This window comes from Phyllobates terribilis, unplaced genomic scaffold, assembly GCF_046119375.1.
Source record: "Phyllobates terribilis strain yellow unplaced genomic scaffold, ASM4611937v1 Scaffold_2__4_contigs__length_985480577, whole genome shotgun sequence".
NCBI lineage: Eukaryota > Metazoa > Chordata > Amphibia > Anura > Dendrobatidae > Phyllobates > Phyllobates terribilis.
Window position 1 is genome coordinate 23795831 of NW_027362762.1, and position 21379 is coordinate 23817209.

At 45.3% G+C, this 21379-nt stretch overlaps 1 protein-coding gene across 1 annotated transcript in view; it reads left to right on the plus strand.

Annotated features, from left to right (window-relative positions):
* The window catches only part of DNHD1 (dynein heavy chain domain 1), a 552395-nt gene that overhangs the window by 277227 nt on the left and 253789 nt on the right, over positions 1-21379 (plus strand). Inside the window, exons 26-31 of the mRNA XM_073661200.1 lie at positions 575-1907; positions 2850-3016; positions 3663-3843; positions 4589-4691; positions 10049-10198; positions 10392-10574. Of these exons, the coding sequence (XP_073517301.1) occupies positions 575-1907; positions 2850-3016; positions 3663-3843; positions 4589-4691; positions 10049-10198; positions 10392-10574 (2117 nt within the window). The remainder of the gene's footprint in view (positions 1-574; positions 1908-2849; positions 3017-3662; positions 3844-4588; positions 4692-10048; positions 10199-10391; positions 10575-21379) is intronic.

Below are 21379 nucleotides of genomic sequence, written 5' to 3' on the forward strand. Positions count from 1 at the left end.
GCCATTATTCTCCTCTGTAGATTGGTACTTGCCATTATTCTCCTTTGTAGATTGGCACTTACCGTCGTACTCATCTGTAGATTGGTACCCATCATCGATCCCTTCTGTAGATTGGCACTTGCCGTCATCCTCCTGTGTAGATTGGCACTTATCATCGTCCTTTTCTGTAGATTGGCACTTGCTGTCGTCCACCTCTGTAGATTGGCACTTGCCGTTGTCTCCTCCTGTAGATTGGCACTCACCGCCGTCCTCTGTAGATTGACACTTGCCATTATTCTCCTCTGTAGATTGGTACTCACCATCGTCCTTTTCTGTAGATTGGCACTTGCCGTCATCCTCCTCTGTAGGTTGCCACTTGACGTTATCTCTTACTGTAGATTAGCACTCACCGTCCTCCTCCTGTAGATTGGCACTTATCGCCATTCTCCTCTGTAGATTGTCACTTAGCTGCGTCCTCCTTTGTAGACTGGCACTCATCATCATCCCCTCCTATAGATTGACACTTGCCATTGTCCTCCTCCTGTAGATTGGAGCTTGCCGTCGTCCTCTATTTAAGAACTTCTTGTCTTCACAGATCCTGGGAGCGGGACACAGTCGACACTGGAGGTCGTACGTCAGATTGTGTCAGACGGTGATTCTGGACCACAATGCAGTTTCTTGGCCACCACGTCTCCTCCTAAAGACGGTTATGGACCACTGTGCCCAAGACTCAGTCGTCTGTTTTTTGTGCTTGAGATGACCCCCTCCAGTGCAGAAGTTTTTCTCAGTCTATTCAGTTTGCGCTTAATGGTTTGGTTGAAAAAGTCGATATCTTTCCAGCAGCCGAAAGAGTTCAGTGAAGCCTTGGCTGCAGCTTCCGTTTGTCTTTACCACCAAGTCACCAAAGCTTTTCCATCAAAATACTGCTTTTCACTTCATCACCTGCACAGATTGCTCCAGAGCATGACCTTTCTGTGCCCATCCCCGGGGGCCAATGTTCTTACAATACCCCATAACAGTATCTCAGTGGCAGACCTCACACGATGTGGCATTGTGCGGCTTTGGTTGCATGAAGCTTTGCGCACGTTTGGAGATGATCTTGAGACTTATGAAGAGAAGAGTATTTTCAGGGATCTCTTACGAGGTTGTGTTATGAGAACATTCAGCAGACGGCACACCTCGGAGAGTGCAGCAGATGTTACCGAGATGGCAGATTCAGTATGCAGCGATGAAGATGGAAAGAGTCAACTTCAGCCAAAGGCTACAATCATGGAGACAGACCTGATCATCATTGAAGATGTGCGATCAGAACCAGACATTAATTCATGTGACATAAGCCAGTCACCCAGCAAATCTCTCCTTCCCCCTGAGCTGCTGGGGAGTGATGACGATCTGCAGGTCCTCAGTTTCTTCCATGACTACAGCCATGGACTTCAAGCGAGATCTGACTCCTATAGAGAGAGACCAGGTGATGCTTTAAGCAGCATACAGACTGACCACCACCTGACCCTAAGTCCTGAAGATTGCCACCATCTTTCCCATTTGACTCGTGTTCTCCGCTTTCCGAGGGGGCACATTTTACTCCTATCAAAGCATCCTGGAAATGGGAGGAGAAGTCTGGCACGACTAGCTGCTCAGCTCACCCAGTGTGCCCTGCTGGAGCTCAGTGGCAAGGAGACCACAGAAGAACGTCACAGTGTGATCCGGGAGGCCTGCCTGAGAGCTGGTGTGCACGGTTCTTCTGCAGCTCTTCTGTCAGGAGAAGGAACCTCTCAAAGTGCTCAGAAAGAGCTGGAAGCTCTAATACGAGAGGGAACGTTTCCAGGACTGTACAGTGCAGAACAGGAGGAGACTGTCCTGCAGGACCTGCTGCACATGAATGTCAAGAGTGGTAATAAGAATGCCAGCAATAAGTCTCTGAGGGAGAGGTGAGAAGATGGGGAGCAATCCAGCAATAGAAGTACCATGTGTGACCACGAAATGGGGTCAACACGTCACACAACACACGACAAGAAGGGTGACGGGGCACACAACACGGGGCAGAAGATGGGGGTGACAGGGCACGTGACATAGAGTAGAAGGTAGGGATGACGTAGCATACAACACGGGGCAGAAGATGGGGGTGACGGGACACACAACATGGGAGAAAAGGTGGGGGTGATGTGGCACACAGCAAGGAGGAAAAGGTGGGGATGATGGGGCACACAGCACGGGACAGAAGGTAAGGTTGACTGAGCTCACAACCTGGGGCTGACTGGGCACACAACAGGCGGCAAAAGGTGTGGGGTGATGGGACACACAACACGCGGCAGAAAGTGGGTGTGACGGGGCGCACAACACGTGGCAGAAGGTAGGGGTGACAGGGCACACAACTTGGGGCAGAAGGTAGGGATGACGGGGCACACAACATGCGGCAGAAGGTGGGGGTGGTGGGTCACACAAAACGCTACAGAAGGTGGGGGTGACTGAGCACCCAACACGCAACAGAAGGTGGGGGTAATGGGGCACAAAACACAAAGCAAGAAGAGTGACTGAGCACACAACAAGGGGAAAAGGTAGGGGTAACATTGTACTTAATATGAGACAGAATGTAGTGATAATGGGCACACAACACTCGAAAAGAAGAAGAGTGATGGTGCACACAACATGGGGGTGATGGGGAGCACAACCATGGGCAGATCATGGGGGTGACAGGGATAATGGGACGCATAATGTATGGCTGTAACTAGGGATGAGGAGACACAATATATGGGATATACTACCCCGCTATCATAGACTGCGATTGTGGATGGAGGAGCTACCAGGAGTCATTTTGTGATTCTGCCAATACAGGACACAAGATCTACTGATCCCTGCTTGTCTTCTCCTAGGTACAATACTCAGGTGCGCAGTAACCTTCATGTGATACTCCTTCAGAAGATCAGAGCCGGGCCGCCACTGCTGCTGCGATTAACCTTCACAGATGTGTATCACCCATGGAGCCTCCCGTCTCTCCAGCGGGTTTCAGAGAAGGTTTTGGAGCATTACCAGATACGAGGTGAGAACGCCGCGCTCGTGGACTGGGGAACATAAATGATCCATGTCCGGTAGAGATCACTGAGGATAATGTCCGCACATATTATCATATTAGTTGCCAAGATCACGGACACATCAGGACTTATCTAGAGAGTCGATGTATGTGACTGATTTTCCATTCAGTGCTCAATCTGTGGTGGGTAATAGCTAGTGGTTTTATCAAGCGTTGTCTCACTGGGTTTAAGAACCACATTGGGTCTACAGGACAGCGGCCCACCCTGGGTCTACAGGACAACATCTCACCCTGGGTCCATGGGATGACGTCCTGCCCTGGGTCCACGTGACGACATCTCACCCTGGGTCCATGGGACAACGTCCTGCCTTTGGTCCACGTGACGACATCTCACCCTGGGTCCATGGGACAACGTCCTGCCCTGGGTCCACGTGACGACATCTCACCCTTGATCCATGGGACAATGTCCTCCCATGGATCCACTTGACAACATCCCATCCTGGGTCCATGGGACGATGTCCTGCCCTGGGTCCACGTGACGATATCTCACCCTGGGTCCACGGGATGACGTCCTGCCCTCGGTCAGTAGGACTGCTTCCATCATGCTGCATTGTGTTCAAATGTCCTCGCTTTCATGTATATTTTCTCTTACCAGGTTCTCCAGCCTCCAGCATTTCCAGGCTAATGTCCTTCATCCATCTCCTGGCCCAGGATTATTGTCATCGGCAGTGGCCACATCTCCCACTGACCTCCCCGAGGGCCTTCATCAGCTTCATACACACTTATATGAAAATCTTCTCAGAACTACAGGAAACCATAGACAAGGAGGAGGCGAGGTGAGGACGAAGGAGGAACACACAGAGAATGACCACCTAGACCAGCCCCACACCTCCGAGCACAGGGCAGATAGACTATACCAAATGGAGAGAGAAGTTCCTGGTGAAATCTGTTTGGGCCATTGTAGTAGTGATACATCACACCAGGGGTGTTACTAGAGACCAAGTCCAAAAGTACGTCCCCAATACTACCCCACACCTACTGCATATACTCATCGTTCACCACTGTTCCTGCTTTGCCAGGGCTAAATATCACCTACAATGCCTTGTGAAAGTATTTGGCCCCTTGAACTTTTCTACCTTTTGCCACATTTCTGGCTTCAAACATAAAGATATAAAATTCTATTTTTTTGGGGAAGAATCAACAACAAGTGGGACACAATCGTGAAGTGAAACAATTGGATATTTTAAACTTTTTTAACAAATTAAAAACTGAAAAGTGGGGCGTGCAATATTATTCGGCCCTTTACTTTCAGTGCAGAAGTTCAGTGCGGATCTCTGAAGGATCCAATGTTGCAGACTGCCAGAACTTCTGCTTTTATAGAGGTGAATCGGCCATGTGAGGGTGTACATACTTTCTCCTACAGAGCTTCTGTATTTTGGGGTAACTTTTGGTAAATAATGTGTCATGTCGGGTTCTTCATCTGGGCCAGGTGGACCTGGTTGTGCTCCTTCTCGTCTCCCTGTTATGTTCCTCGCTCCGGTATATGTTGGCTCTTCTGTATGATGATGTTTGTCGCTCCAGGCTCCGCCGCGCTGTGTATCGGGTGCAGCATGTCAGTGATGTGCAAGACCAGTGCACAATGAAGACGGAGACGTGTGCCCGCCAACTCCAGTGCGCCGAGGAGGTCTGTATATGTAAGATGGAGGCCAGAGGAGGCGGGAGGACAGGTCGAGGGGTGTTATAACAGTATATATACCCCCTGTATTAGCAGCATATACATAGTGTTTTGAAAAAGTATTCATACCCCGTGAACTTTTCCACATTTTTAAATTTGCACCCATAAGCTTAAATGTATTTTTCATAGAAAATACTGAAGATCTCTCTCTCCTTCCAAACCCCTCTTCCCACCTCCCCTATACTATTTGTCACAGAAGATGAGCTAGCAATCTAGACAAACTACTTCTATAAAAATGCAGTACACACAAGAGGTGGCAAACACAATTATCCAGGCTAATTACCATATGAATGTAGCACCTAGTAGAATAGACCTGTGATGAGTAGACACCTGGCTAAATAGGAAACCGCTCATTAAGAATCAAAGGAAAACTACCTCACCCCACACACACAAGAGCCAGGACATCCCCATTTGCATATGTGTTCAATCTGCAGTCTCACAGGCACTGACACGAAATATGGAATATCGGGAGTTCTATAATTCCGATTTATGATGGGACACACATTTTTAGTGGCAGGGTTAGCTAAGGAACAATACACATTTTTCCGTATCTGTATGCCCTGAAGGTGAGCTATAACGCAAAAGTACAAAAATAACGGACAGCAGCAAGGTCATGTCTGGTCTCTAAAGAAAGGTAAATTCGTAATAAAAAATATGGCGATCAACCAGCGAGAAGTTATCGCAGAAGTTAGAGATTTAATACAAACCATGAAGGCCGGAGACCAGCCCACGAGAGGTCATCACAGGGGAGTGTGTTGGCAGGGGTCCCCTTCGACATAAAAGATCCAGCTGAATATGGATCTATACTCATGCTGGGAGGTATATATTCTATAAGCAGGGGTCCCGTTCGATAACAGTCTGCTGAAGCGCCTTCCTCCAGCTAAACTGAATCGTCTCTGCGATTGGTCTAGTAAGCTTATTCTGTTAATCCCTTTTTATTTTGTGTTACTGTATATTCTGTATTGTATTGTCCCCCTTTGAAAAATCTTGTATATTTTTTATAAACTCTGTCTCAATTTTGTATTAAATATAAAATGTAATAGTCCTGCTTCTTCTGTACTGTAATTGTTCTTTCCAAAGCCACACGCTACCAGAAAGCTGGCGTCCAATCAGGCCTGTATTACATTTTAAAACTGATCGGTGGTGGCAGTGAATAATCGAATTTGGTCATCGTGAAAACTGGCAGTGATCGTACGGGGGTGTATACACATATTTTATGCATTGGAATTCGGGGGGGTGTACGCCATACGCTCACTGCTCGCTTGTCAATAGCTACGTAGTGAGTAATCGGGATCGTGTGTGTGCCAAATCCCTGACAAATTGTTGGCAGCGGTGGGATATTGTATGATCCTGCCGGTGGTCCTGACAGTATTTTATTAAGATTTTATGTGACATTAACACTAAGGCTATGTTCACACACATTTTCAGCTGCGTCTTGCAGTACCAGCTAAGTCTATGAGAAACCAGAAGTCTCTGTTCACACATGTAGCTTTTTGTTTGCTACGTATTTTCTGCCTTGCTTGCGTTTTTCGAAAATAGAGCATGTCACTTCTTTCAGAATTTTTTCAACCATAGGAAGTAATGAGTGGTGAAAAAACACATCAAAAACACATCAAATACACAGCTAAATATTTTTTCAGCGTTTTTGATGTCAAAATATGATTTCTATTTTGTGGTTAACCATCTTGTCTTGGTCACTGAGATGGTTGTTGGTATTAGTACAATGTAATTAAATTAGTGATGTATACAGAGTAAAGATTGGCTGAGCTACCTGTGAGATTGAACAATACCTGTGCAACTGAATGGCAGACCCCATAGTGTGAAAGCCACTAGTGTCATACAAACTCAATGCACTGCCAGTGTCTAAACTATTCCTGAACTATTCACCACCCCCACTATGCCAAAAACAGAACTTTATGTACATGTAAGAATAGAGACAGAAGGACAGTGAAAAAAAACGCTGCAGCAAAACACAAAGAAACACAACGTGTGTGAACATAGCCTAAGTAACAAGTATTAGTGATGTGTGAAGAAATGATACGAGGTCACTAAATATTGTAAAAAGACAAATCTTAAAATTGTTCTGTGCATTAGTATTCAGCCCCCCTGAGTGAATACTTTGGAGGCCACCTTTCTCTGCTGCAGTCTTTTGGGGTCTGTCTCTCCACCTTTCTCTGCTGCAGTCTTTTGGGGTCTGTCTCTCCCCCTTTCTCTGCTGCATTCTTTTGGGGTCTGTCTCTCCACCTTTCTCTGCTGCCGTCTTTTGGGGTCTGTCTCTCCACCTTTCTCTGCTGCAGTCTTTTGGGGTCTGTCCACCTTTTCTCTGCAGTCTTTTGGGGTCTGTCTCTCCACCTTTCTCTGCTGCAGTCTTTTGGGGTCTGTCTCTCCAGCTTTCTCTGCAGTCTTTTGGGGTCTGTCTCTCCAGCTTTCTCTGCAGTCTTTTGGGGTCTGTCTCTCCAGCTTTCTCTGCTGCAGTCTTTTGGGGTCTGTCCACCTTTCTCTGCAGTCTTTTGGGGTCTGTCTCTCCCACCTTTCTCTGCTGCAGTCTTTTGGGGTCTGTCTCTCCAGCTTTGTCTGCAGTCTTTTGGGGTCTGTCTCTCCACCTTTCTCTGCTGTAGTCTTTTGGGGTCTGTCTGTCCACCTTTCTCTGCAGTCTTTTGGGGTCTGTCTCTCCACCTTTCTCTGCTGTAGTCTTTTGGGGTCTGTCTGTCCACCTTTCTCTGCAGTCTTTTGGAGTCTGTCTCTCCAGCTTTCTCTGCTGTCTTTTGGGGTCTGTCTCTCCAGCTTTGCACTCTCGCTCTCTCTCAGTGATTGGATGGAGACGTCTGTGATCGGTGATTTTCGCGTCTGGTCACAGATTCTCTGGGATTTGGGTCTGGACGGTGACTGCTCCAATCACACAGGAATCTGCCCTGAACCCTCCATTGGATCCAGTTGGATGAACATGTCATGATGATGGTGATGATGATGATGATGATGATTGATGACGATGAAGAACGCTGTACCGGCATCATTATCAAGTGAAAGAACCAAATGTGCAAAGCATGACAGCGGATGGGTCTTTAAAGGCCCACGCTGGATACCAATCACGTAGGCACCACCCACAGGAACACATAACCAATGGGGGCGTCAGGACGGGGCGGACCCTCAGCTGGAAATTTCAAATTGATTAAAGGAAAAAAAAAAAAAAAATCAAACTTATTACTGATAAAATGTAAAGAGATGAACGATTGCAATGTAGGAGAAGCGGGATAAGACCCCGGGATAAGACCCCATGATGGGGCAGCGAATAGAAGCCAGAGGGGCAATAACAGGAGCCGCCCGGGCAGAGGAGAGGACGGGGACTAAGGAAGAAGGGACCGTACATATCAATGACACCACAAAGGACAAGTTGTTGGGGAGAAGCGATTGGAGAGTAGGAGAAGTGGGATTAGATCCTGGGATGGGGCCGTGGATGGACGGCAGAAGGGCCACTGATAACAGAGGAGCCATCTAGGTGGAGGAGGGAAACGCGTCGTGAGTAAAAGGCCTTTTCATCATCATCATCATCATCATCATCATCATCTCTGAAGAATTGATTTACTCCAGCACCACAGCCACTTACGTGTTCATCCACCTGGATCCGATATCTCCTGAGGATTCATCCACCGGCCTCGGGGCGGCAGCAGCTGTCTTTCTTCATGCCTCCATAGGAGTTGTGCCTGTCACATCTCAATCAAGTGAGTGTAACCAGCACTCTCCTACTCTCCCTCCATAGGGTATCACCCTATTGTGCGCTCTGTACCCCACATTCCCATATTTAGATTTACACTGAACCCTCCATTGTAGCTCTGCAGGATGTTGAGGGTCGTTGTCCAGCTGGAAGGTGAACCTACGCTCCAGTCTCAGGTCTTCTGCAGCCTCTTACAGGTTTTCCTCCAGGATTGCTCTGTATTTAGCTCCATTCATCTTCCCATCATCTCTGACCAGCTGCCCTGCCACTGCTGAAGAAAAGCCACCCACAGCAGGATGCTGCCTCCACCATGTGTGACGGTGGGCATGGTGTTTTTGGGGTGATGTGCAGTGTTAGTTTTCCGTCACACATAGCGTTTTGTATTTAGCCTCAAAAGTTCTCCTTTGGTCCCATCTGACCAGAGCCTCTTCTTCCATCTGCTCCTTGTGTCCCTACATAGAACTTCTTATGATTTCACAAATAGCTTTCTTCTTGCCACTCTTTCATAAAGGCCAGATTTGTGAATTGTGCGACTAATACTTGTCCTGTAGACAGATTCTCCCCCCTGAGTGACCATGGGCCTCTTGGCTGCTTCTCTCATTAGTGCTCTCCTTCCTTGGTATGTCAGTTTAGGTGGACGGACATTTCTTGTAGGGTTTGCAGTTGTGCCATACTCCTTCCATTTTTGGATGGTGCATTGAACAGTGCTCTGTGAGATGTTCAGAGCTTGGGCTATTTTTTAGAACCTAACCCTGCTTTCCTCTTCTCCATCACTTTATCCCTGACCTGTCTGGTGGGCTCCTTGCTTTTCACGATGCTGTTTGATCCCCAATATGGATTTTTAACCCAATAAAGATGGACTGATTTGCAGCATTTCTACCAGAAGCTGGCACTCCCTGTTTTTTCTTCTCAATTATTGCGCGTCTGGTCAGAACCTTGTTCCTTGCACACTGGATCATTCTCTTCAGTGGTGAGCTGGCGCTCCCTTCATATCACGTGAATGCAAATGCACAATGTCCCAATTGTCAGATTTATATTTCTAAAATCATTAGATTAAACCTCGTATAATAATAATAATCTTTATTTTTATATAGCGCCAACATATTCCGCAGCACTTTACATACATTAACATCGCTGTCCCCATCGGGGCTCACAATCTACATTCCCTATCAGTCTTTGTAGGGTGGGAGGAAACTGGTGAACCCAGAGGAAACCCACATAAACACGGGGAGAACGTACAAACTCCTTGCAGATGTTGTCCTTGGTGGGATTTTAACCCAGGACTCCAGCGCTGCAAAGTGCTAACCACTGAGCCACTGTGCTAACCACTGAGCCATCATGCTAACCACTCGGTCACCATGCTGCTCTTGTATCATTTCCTTTACACTTCACAAATATTTTCTCCTTCGTGTTGTATCACAGAAAATCCCAATAAAATACATTTAAGTTTGTGAGTGTAATGTGCAAAAATGTAGAATAGTTCACGGGGTGTGAAGACTTTTTCAAGGCACTGTATATATGTGTGTAATATATATTACATCCTCTGTGTCATCACACTTTGCAGAATATAAAGATTTTTATTTATTTTTGACAGGAGACAAAACATTGGAGGAATGAACTTGGGATGATTGAAGAAGATGAGAGACGAGTGCAGCTGGAGTGTGAGGAGCTGGAAAGAGCCAAAGAGAGAGTGAGGGCCCGGGTGAGGAGACTGCAGGGCCGGAGACGGGGTGACCTGGAGCAGGTAAGAGGGGGCCTCACTTCACAGCGGAGCATTATGGGTAGTGTACCTCATGTTTGTAGAACTGTCATTGACATTGTACCCTCCATCACAAATCGGTCTCCCCCATCTGAACACCATGGTCCACATCCCCGTCACTGTGCACCCACACATTTCCCCGTCTAAGCCCATTGCTCTTGTGTGTCCCCCGTCCCAGGCTCGTCTCCAGTGGGCTGCTGTCCAGAAAGAACTGAGAATCTTGGATGTGGAGGAAATCCGGAGCTACCGCATCCCCCCGGCCCCTATCGTGATGGTCACTGATGTCCTCTGTACAGTATTTGGACGAGAACAAGGGTGGGAAAATGCCAAACTGCTCATCGGAAAAGACAATTTTTATCAGGTCAGAATATGGGGAACAGAGGGGGCTTAGATGTGGAACAGAGGGGGCTTAGATGTGGAACAGAGGGGGCTTAGATGTGGAACAGAGGGGCTTAGACGTGGAGATGTAGCTGAAACAGCAAGCAACGACACTCTACGCCCGTGTGTGACCTGCAGTGAGCTCTACATATAGTCACCGACTGTAGGACTGGCGCGAGGCAGGAACGGTCTGGTGTCTCACCGACTGTAGGACTGTAGGACTGAGGCGAGGCAGAAAGTCCGGTGATGGAATCCGCCAAACCATATTTACAATGAAAAGAGAGCGAGTATCAAAGAATCTTCACTGTATATAAAAAACATTTATTGAACAATTCATTAAAAAAGGTAATAACCATTCAATAGAGAAAATGAGTGAGATAAGGAGGAATAGAGAGGTTAGGGGGCTGCTAACATAATCCCACAGCAATGCCATAAAGCAACACACAGTGTGCAGGGGAACCTGCATAAAGAGTCTCACAGAAGTATGATAGTAGAAATCACAAAACTGCCAATAGAATTAAGCGAGACAAAGAAAAATGATTAAACAGCAGGTATGCTTACCCATAGTGCAGGGGATGAATTGAGCCTGCCAACAGCTGCCCCGACGCGCGTTCTGCGTATAGCTTTATCAATGAGGAGGTGTCAGACAGTAGTGTCCATTCCCACTATTTGTAGTCAGAGTCAGCTCACAGGTGCCAGGTAAAAAGGAGTAAAGATGACACAAAGTAGCAAAAGTGACACATCATAAAAAATATGAATGCTCTAGCGACAGAAGTAAACATAGTATAAAGAACTGTGATATGCTACATGATTAGAGAATGGAAGACATACAGAAATAATTCTACTGTCTTAAGGGTCTTTATAAAAGAGCAAAAAAGACAAAATTCCTCCATTGTTAAAACATTGTAACCTAACAACCCTCCCCGCCGAAAAAAATAAATAAATCACAAAAGCCACTAAAAACAAAGATAAAAGCGCCTGTTAATCATATCAAAAAGTCATCAAGTGATCATTTAGGATAGGGGTCAATCTCCAGATCCCATGTAGAAGGTAGTTCACACAAGTTGGTGGAAATTCTCTCAGAGATGGTTAAGGCATCAAACACTGTAGACAATGGATGATCAAAGAGCAAGATGACAATGGATGATCGAAGAGCAAGATGACAATGGATGATCGAAGAGCAAGATGACAATGGATGATCGAAGAGCAAGGTGACAATGGATGATCGAAGAGCAAGATGACAATGGATGATCGAAGAGCAAGATGACAATGGATGATCGAAGAGCAAGATGACAATGGATGATCGAAGAGCAAGATGACAATGGATGATCGAAGAGCAAGATGACAATGGATGATCGAAGAGCAAGATGACAATGGATGATCGAAGAGCAAGATGACAATACTAAAAAAACAGGACACACGACACAGGGGTAAATATTTAAGCTAATTGCAAGCGAAATATATATATATATACATTAAAGGACCACATGAAAGCTGGTCAAACAGGGCCAAAATTGCTTTATAGGAAAGTGGCAAAACATATTTTTTCATTAAGCCCCATTGGTGATAGAGTATTTAATCGGCAAGTCCAGCGACACACTCATTGAGCCAGAATCTGCTCGGCATTCCCCCCTCTGATACCACATGTGACCTTTTCAATACCCCGTATCTTCAAACCTCGGGGATCACATCCATGGGACACCTTGAAGAGCTCAGGCACGGTTTTCAGGAGTGACAAATCGGATAGCCCTTTTGCAGCCACAATGTCCCTCCTAACATGCTCTCTGATGCGCATCTTTAATTCTCGTGATGAAAGCCCTACATAAATCTTATGACATGGCAGGTGGCCTAGTATATCACAATGGCGGTATTACACGAGATATGGTGTTTACGCCATCAGAGGCCAAGAAGGATGTAGATCTCACCATGTTTGGACATTCTACACAGTTGCCACATGGGTAGAAATCAAGGATAGGACTCCCACGCCAAATGGATTTGGAGTTTTTGCCACATAATGGCTAAGTGCAAGAAAGTCCTTCAGGTTTCTACCCCTGCGTGGTGTCATTCTCGGTGTTGATGGCAAACTCCTAACCAACACACTGACTGCAAAACAGAAAAACAGGCCAGTGTCGAGTCAGGATCCCACAAATTGATTCCCAATGGCAATTGGAAGTTGATATAAAACTAGTGTCAAAATCCTTTTTTCCAATTCTGTGGGATTTAGAAAGTAAATCCTCACGCGACGTTCTTTTGTCTCTCCTGTAACCATATTTAATGGTCCTGTTACTACATCCTCTGGATGCAAATCTATCCCTGAGTATGGTAGACTATTGATCATTCATCGAGCAAATACGTCGGGCCCTTAGGAATTGACCAACTGTGATGACCTTGATGACAGGATAGAAATGTGCCAATGAGGCATGAAGTAAGGAATTCACCGATGTTTCTTTACAACACAAATCGGTTTGTATGGAGCTATCATCATCGACACACAATTGAATATCTAAGAACTCAATCCTCATTTTGTGCCATTTATAGGTGAACCGCAGGTTAAGTTCATTCTCGTTCAAAGTATGCATGAACCGAGTCAACTAGCTCACTGAGCCCTGCCATATCATCAGAACATCATCGATGTAACGGAACCAACCTGCCATTGGGTCGGCGGCGCGCGCCCCGTCGCCATGAAAAATCTGCCTCTCCCAGAATCCAAGAAACATGTTCGCATAGGACGGAACGCATGCCGTGCCATTGACGTTCCTTGTTTCTGCAAGTAAAACCTATCTTTGAACACAAGAAAAAGTTATGCGTGAGCATGAATTCAAGCCGTTCCAATGGAAACTCACACAAATGGCCATCCCAGGTTTTCATTCCCAGGAAAAATTGCCCATAGTCCATCATGGTGGCTTATAGAGGTATAGAGTGATTCTATATTGATCGTGACTAAGATCATATTTGGTTCCAGGTAGATGCCGTTTACTTTTGTGAGGACGTCTGAGGGGTCTCTGACATAGGAGGGCAACGATTCGCCCTCTGGTTTAAAATAGTGGTCAATGACTTTACATGCCATATCGCATAGCCCTCCTATGCCAGAGACAATCAGACGTCCAGGTGGATTCCGGAGGTCTTTGTGGACCTTCGGAAGAAGATAGAACGTCCGTATCTTAGGAAATTTGGTTAAAAGACCATCAAGAATTTTTTTAGGAATGACACCAGCGTCAAAAGCTCCCATTAGAATTTTTTCTAACTTGGTGGAGAAGGTTGGCATGGGATTGTGGGAAAGTATCTGATATGTATCATGATTTTTTAACTGGTGGAATGTCTCCTTCTCATGCTTATCCACAGGCCAGATCACGACGTTGCCCCCTTGTTCGTTGCCTTAATGACAACATTCTCCAAAGATTGTAATTCTTTTAAAGCCTTTCTCTTTGTTGAAGTTATGTTGTCAGTATGGATGCCCCTGGGGATCCTCTTAAGGTCTTCAGTGACCAATCTACAGAAAATCTCCACCTGTGGGCAGTGGGACAAGGGGGGGGACATCGATGACCATGGAATCACTGACTGTGGGAATGTACCTCCAAAATCAGGTTGTTGTTCCCTCAATAACTCCTCCAGGGTAGCTAATTCTTGACGCTCAACTTCACTGTTCAAACCTGAATCCGAATGATGTTGATTATGGAGTTTTTTAAGGATCAGCTTACGACAAAACAGATGTGTATCCTTTAGGGCTGTAAAGAAATCAAAACCATTATTTGGTACAAAGGTTAAGCCAAGTCGTAAAAGGTCACATGGTGCCTTGGAAAAGAAATGGAAGTTGCAGTAGTCCAGACGAGAGCGAATAAGAGCGACAGTAAGAGGTTTAGCAGCATCAAAGGTGAGAAAAGGTCGGATTCTGGAGATGTTTTTAAGGTGCAGGTGACAGGAGCGAGTGAGTGATCGGATATAGGGAGTAAAGGAAAGGTTAGTGTCGAATATGACCCCAAGGCAGCGGGCGTGCTGCTTGGGAGTTATGGTGGCACCACCCAAGGAAATGGAAAAGTCAGGTATAGATAGGTTAGTAGAGGGGGGAAACACAAGGAGTTCAGTTTTGGAGAGATTCAGTTTATGATAGAGGGAGGACATGATGTTAGAGACAGCGGACGGACATGATGTTAGAGACAGCGGACAGACAGTCCTTGGTGTTTTGTATTAGGGTAGAGGTGATGTCCGGAGCAGAGGTGTATAATTGGGTGTCATCAGCATAGAGATGGTACTGGAACCCAAATCTGCTGATTGTTTGTCCAATAGGGGCGGTGTATAAGGAGAAAAGAAGGGGGCCTAGGACTGATCCTTGAGGAACCCCGACAGTAAGGGGAACTAGGGAGGAGGAGGAGCCGGCGAAAGACACAGAGAAGGAGCGGTCAGAGAGATAGGAGGAGAACCAGGAGAGAACAGTGTCCTTGAGGCCGATAGAGCGGAGCATAGTGAGGAGGAGCTGGTGATCCACAGTGTCGAATGCTGCAGAGAGATCCAGGAGATCAGCAGGGAGCAGGGACCATTAGATTTAGCTGTTAGTAGATCACTAATATGGCCGTTGGGATACACACGAAAATGGCAACTTACTGTGGACTTTGGAAAAATGGTTGCCAGTGTGCGGATGCGCGTTGTGCTCCCTTACTGCATTGTTATGTCCGGCCATCTATTCTGTTTCAATGATTTTTATTGAGTATTAATTTTTATATGGGGAAGGGAAAGCGGAAAACGGGAAAAAATGGAAACAAGGGAAGAGAAATATTTATTAAGGAGGGGCAACAAGGAAAGAGAAGGAGGGTAAATAAGGGGAGAACAAAGATTGCATAGCCATATTTGTACAATTTTATAGCAGAAATACAAGAAAACAACAATAACCTAAAAGCACAATATTACGCAATTCACAGAAGTTAAAATTAGAGAAACAAATTAAGTACCTGAGGGAGACAAATTAAGGGAATATTTGACTCCAAGGATACCATTTTCAAACATATTATTTTTAATGGCAAATTCACATTCATATGTTTAATGTATTGATATTTTCTCAATAATGTAATAATGTCAGTACACTTGGAAGGAACCTGTTTTTTCCAGAACACTGCTATTGAATTTTTTACCACCAGAAATATGTGGATTAAAAAGAGCTTAGGAGGAGCGAGTTGTTCCATCTCAAGAGAAAGGAGAAAGGAGAGAGGAGAAAGGAGAGAGGAGAAAGGAGAGGAGAGACAGGAGAGAGGAGAGAGGAGAGAGGAGAAAGGAGAGAGGAGAAAGGAGAGAGGAGAAAGGAAAGAGGAGAAAGGAGAGAGGAGAAAGGAGAGAGGAGAAAGGAGAAAGGAGAGAGGAGAAAGGAGAGAGGAGAAAGGAGAGAGGAGAAAGGAGAGAGGAGAAAGGAGAGGAGAGACAGGAGAGAGGAGAGAGGAGAAAGGAGAGAGGAGAAAGGAGAGAGGAGCAAGGAAAGAGGAGAAAGGAGAGAGGAGAAAGGAGAAAGGAGAGAGGAGAAAGGAGAGAGGAGAAAGGAGAGAGGAGAGAGGAGAAAGGAGAGAGGAGAAAGGAGAGAGGAGAAAGGAAAGAGGAGAAAGGAAAGAGGAGAAAGGAGAGAGGAGAAAGGAGAGAGGAGAAAGGAGAGAGGAGAAAGGATAGAGGAGAAAGGAGAGAGGAGAAAGGAGAGAGGAGAAAGGAAAGAGGAGAAAGGAGAGAGGAGAAAGGAGAGAGGAGAAAGGAAAGAGGAGAAAGGAAAGAAGAGAGTGGAGAAAGGAGAGAGGAGAAAGGAGAGAGGAGAAAGGAGAGAGGAGAAAGGATAGAGGAGAAAGGAGAGAGGAGAAAGGAGAAAGGAGAGAGGAGAAAGGAAAGAGGAGAAAGGAGAGAGGAGAAAGGAGAGAGGAGAAAGGAAAGAGGAGAAAGGAAAGAGGAGAGAGGAGAAAGGAGAGAGCAGAAAGGAGAGAGGAGAAAGGAGAGAGGAGAAAGGAGAGAGGAGAAAGGAGAGAGGAGAAAGGAGAGAGGAGAAAGGAGAGAGGAGAAAGGAGAGAGGAGAAAGGAGAGAGGAGAAAGGAAAGAGGAGAAAGGAAAGAGGAGAGTGGAGAAAGGAGAGAGGAGAAAGGAGAGAGGAGAAAGGAGAAAGGAGAGAGGAGAAAGGAAAGAGGAGAAAGGAGAGAGGAGAAAGGAGAGAGGAGAAAGGAAAAAGGAGAAAGGAGAGAGGAGAAAGGAGAGAGGAGAAAGGAGAGAGGAGAAAGGAGAAAGGAGAAAGGAGAGAGGAGAAAGGATAGAGGAGAAAGGAAAGAGGAGAGAGGAGAAAGGAGAGAGGAGAAAGGATAGAGGAGAAAGGAGAGAGGAGAAAGGAGAGAGGAGAAAGGAGAGAGGAGAAAGGATAGAGGAGAAAGGAAAGAGGAGAAAGGAGAGAGGAGAAAGGAGAGAGGAGAGAGAAGAAAGGAGAGAGGAGAAAGGAAAGAGGAGAAAGGAGAGAGGAGAAAGGAGAGAGGAGAAAGGAGAGAGGAGAAAGGATAGAGGAGAAAGGAAAGAGGAGAAAGGAGAGAGGAGAAAGGAGAGAGGAGAAAGGAGAGAGGAGAAAGGAAAGAGGAGAAAGGAGAGAGGAGAAAGGAGAGAGGATAGAGGAGAAAGGAGAGAGGAGAAAGGAGAGAGGAGAAAGGAAAGAGGAGAAAGGAGAGAGGAGAAAGGAGAGAGGATAGAGGAGAAAGGAGAGAGGAGAAAGGAGAGAGGAGAAAGGAAAGAGGAGAAAGGAGAGAGGAGAAAGGAGAGAGGATAGAGGAGAAAGGAGAGAGGAGAAAGGAGAGAGGAGAAAGGATAGAGGAGAAAGGAAAGAGGAGAAAGGAGAGAGGAGAAAGGAGAGAGGAGAAAGGAAAGAGGAGAAAGGAGAGAGGAGAAAGGAGAGAGGATAGAGGAGAAAGGAGAGAGGAGAAAGGAGAGAGGAGAAAGGAAAGAGGAGAAAGGAGAGAGGAGAAAGGATAGAGGAGAAAGGAAAGAGGAGAAAGGAGAGAGGAGAAAGGAGAGAGGAGAAAGGAAAGAGGAGAGAGGAGAAAGGAGAGAGGAGAAAGGAGAAAGGAGAGAGGAGAAAGGAAAGAGGAGAAAGGAGAGAGGAGAAAGGAGAGAGGAGAAAGGAAAAAGGAGAAAGGAGAGAGGCGAAAGGAGAGAGGAGAAAGGAAAAAGGAGAAAGGAGAGAGGAGAAAGGAGAGAGGAGAAAGGAGAGAGGAGAAAGGAGAAAGGAGAGAGGAGAAAGGATAGAGGAGAAAGGAAAGAGGAGAGAGGAGAAAGGAGAGAGGAGAAAGGATAGAGGAGAAAGGAGAGAGGAGAAAGGAGAGAGGAGAGAGGAGAAAGGAGAGAGGAGAAAGGATAGAGGAGAAAGGAAAGAGGAGAAAGGAGAGAGGAGAGAGGAGAAAGGAGAGAGGAGAGAGAAGAAAGGAGAGAGGAGAAAGGAAAGAGGAGAAAGGAGAGAGGAGAAAGGAGAGAGGAGAAAGGAGAGAGGAGAAAGGATAGAGGAGAAAGGAAAGAGGAGAAAGGAGAGAGGAGAAAGGAGAGAGGAGAAAGGAGAGAGGAGAAAGGAAAGAGGAGAAAGGAGAGAGGAGAAAGGAGAGAGGATAGAGGAGAAAGGAGAGAGGAGAAAGGAGAGAGGAGAAAGGAAAAGGAGAAAGGAGAGAGGAGAAAGGAGAGAGGATAGAGGAGAAAGGAGAGAGGAGAAAGGAGAGAGGAGAAAGGAAAGAGGAGAAAGGAGAGAGGAGAAAGGAGAGAGGATAGAGGAGAAAGGAGAGAGGAGAAAGGAGAGAGGAGAAAGGATAGAGGAGAAAGGAAAGAGGAGAAAGGAGAGAGGAGAAAGGAGAGAGGAGAAAGGAAAGAGGAGAAAGGAGAGAGGAGAAAGGAGAGAGGATAGAGGAGAAAGGAGAGAGGAGAAAGGAGAGAGGAGAAAGGAAAGAGGAGAAAGGAGAGAGGAGAAAGGATAGAGGAGAAAGGAAAGAGGAGAAAGGAGAGAGGAGAAAGGAGAGAGGAGAAAGGAAAGAGGAGAGAGGAGAGCCATTTGGGGTGACAGTGTAATTTCTCTATTAAGAAGTTTATTAATTAGCTGAAACACCTGATACTACAGATCCTTCATCTTTGGACTGTTCCAATAAATGTGCATTAAGTCACTTTTTTCCCACAATTTCTCCAGCATTTAGGGGAATAAGTTGAATTAATTTCAGAGAGTCTAATTGGCGCATAATCAGATGTTAAAGTTACTTTAATACTCTTCCCTCATTGATCTAGTGGAAAGGATTTTTTAGGTCCTTTTCCCATTTAATCATATGAGAGTTTTTTCAAAGTGACAATCTGTGTTTAGATGATTGTATAAATTACTAGTATTCCCTAGTAACAGACCTATCTCAGAAATAGGAGCTTTGCTATTTAAGAGTTTAAGTCTGTTCTTTAATCAATAGGAAATGTAGAAAATCTCTGCTAGATAAATTGTATTTTAATTTAGGATCTTTAAAAAGAAGGAAACTGACACCATCGTATACAGTTGTGCTCACAAGTTTACATACCCCGGCAGAATTTTTGCTTTCTTCGCCTTGTTTCAGAGAATATGAATGATAACAAAAAAACTTTTTCTCCACTCATGGTTATTGGTTGGGTGAAGCCATTTATTGTCAAACTCCTGTGTTTTCTCTTTTTAAATCTTAATGACAACCAAAAACATCCAAATGATCCTGATCAGAAGTTCCCATACCCCAGTTCTTAATCCCGTGTATTGCCCCCTCTAACATCAATGACCGCTTGAAGTCTTTTGTGGTAGTTGTGGATGAGGTTATTTTCTCAGATGGTAAAGCCGCCCATTCTTCTTGGCAAAAAGCCTCCAGTTCCGGTAAATTCCTGGGCTGTCTAGCATGAACTGTGCACTTGAGATCTCCCCAGAGTGGCTCAATAATATTAAGGTCAGGAGACTGAGATGGCCACTCCAAAACCTTCACTTTGATCTGATGTAGCCAATGACTGGTCGACTTGGCCTTGTGTTTTGTCATGTTGGAACGTCCCAAGTACATCCCATGTGCAGCTTCCGGGCTGATGAGTGCAAAAACGTGCTGCATTCATCTTTCCTTCAACTTTTGCCAAGTTTCCTGTGCCTTTGTGGCTCACACATCCCCAAAACATCAGTGATCCACCTCCATGCTTTACAGCAGGAATGGTGTTCCTTTCATCATAGGCCTTGTTGACCTCTCTCCAAATGTTACGTTTATGGTTGTGGCCAAAAAGTTCAATTTTGGTCTCATCACTCCAAATTACCTTGTTCCAGAAGTTTTGAGACTTGTCTCTGTGCTGTTTGGCATATTTTAGGCGAGATACTTTGTGGCATTTGCGCAGTAATGGCTTTCTTCTGGCGACTCGACCATGCAGCCCATTATTCTTCAAGTGCCTCCTTATTGTGCATCTTGAAACAGACGCACTGCTAGTTTTCAGAGAGTCCTGAACTTAAGCTGATGTTATTTGTGGGTTTTTCTTTGCATCCCGAACAATTTTCCTGGCAGTTGTTGGTCTACCTGACCGTGGTTTGGTTTTTACAGAGCGCCTGATTTTCCATTTGTTAATCACAGTTTGAACGCTGCTGACTGGCATTATCAACTCCTTGGATATCTTTTTGTATCCCTTTCCTGTGTTATACACTTCAACTACCTTTTCCTGTAGATACGTTGGCAATTCGTTTGCTTTCCCCATGACTCACAATCCAGAAACGTCAGTGGCTGGATGAAGGATGCAAGAGTCTGGCTGGATCCCAGAAACTTACTCAGCTTTTATGCACACACACTGATTATAAGAAAACTGGTCACAGGTGAGGATGTTACCTTTAGTAGCCATTCAAACCCATTTGTGTCAAATTCTGTGCACATTATCAGGCCATAATCACCAGGGGATGTGAACTTTTGATCAGGGTCATTTGGATGTTTTTGGTTGTCATTAAGATTTAAAAAGAGAAAACACAGTAGTTTGACAGTAAATGGCTTCACCCAACCAATAACCATGAGGGGAGGAAAAGTTTTTTTGTTATCATTCATATTCTCTGAAACAAGGCCAAGAAAGGAAAAATTCTGCCGGGGTATGTAAACTTTTGACCACAACTGTACATCTTTAATCTTTTTAATGCCTGCCAGGGTCCAAGATTCGGGAATTTCTCCTTTACCCAAATAGTTGATTAAAGTGAGAGGAACATTTTCTATTTGATTAATCTTAAATATTCTTTTATTTGATTTTGCTCATTTTTTCCATGCTAGGATCGCGGCTCTAATGATGGGATTAAGAGGTTCTGGCAACGCCGGGTTCATTAGATGTTTAATGAGTAGTTCCTTAAGAGAAAGAATTGTATTAATATTTCCATTACCAACCAAGGATTCGATGAATCTTCTACTAACCAGGTCGTACTTTGTTTTATAAGATTGGAGAAGTAATAACAAGAAGGCCAAGATCGCCTCTAGATTTGTTATCTCTTGCTATCCTGGCTTTTTTGTTATTCCAGATATAGTTATTAAGCATAGATTGCAATTTCGAGGGGATTAAAAGGGGCTTCTAGTAAATACCTGCTACTTATCTAAGTGGCTTGATAATCTTAGTAAGTTCCTCACTGGTGAAGTGTTTCTCCATCTTATCATCAGTGGTCCTATACTTTTCTTTGTTGCGTTCTGCTTCAAGCCACTCCGCGTGCAACGACTTTTTCAAGTGGTTCCATATCACTTTCCTGTTGGGGGTGTACTCACTTAGCCAGAGCTTGAGAATGCATCTCTTTACAGTTATACACTGTGTGGTACAGGG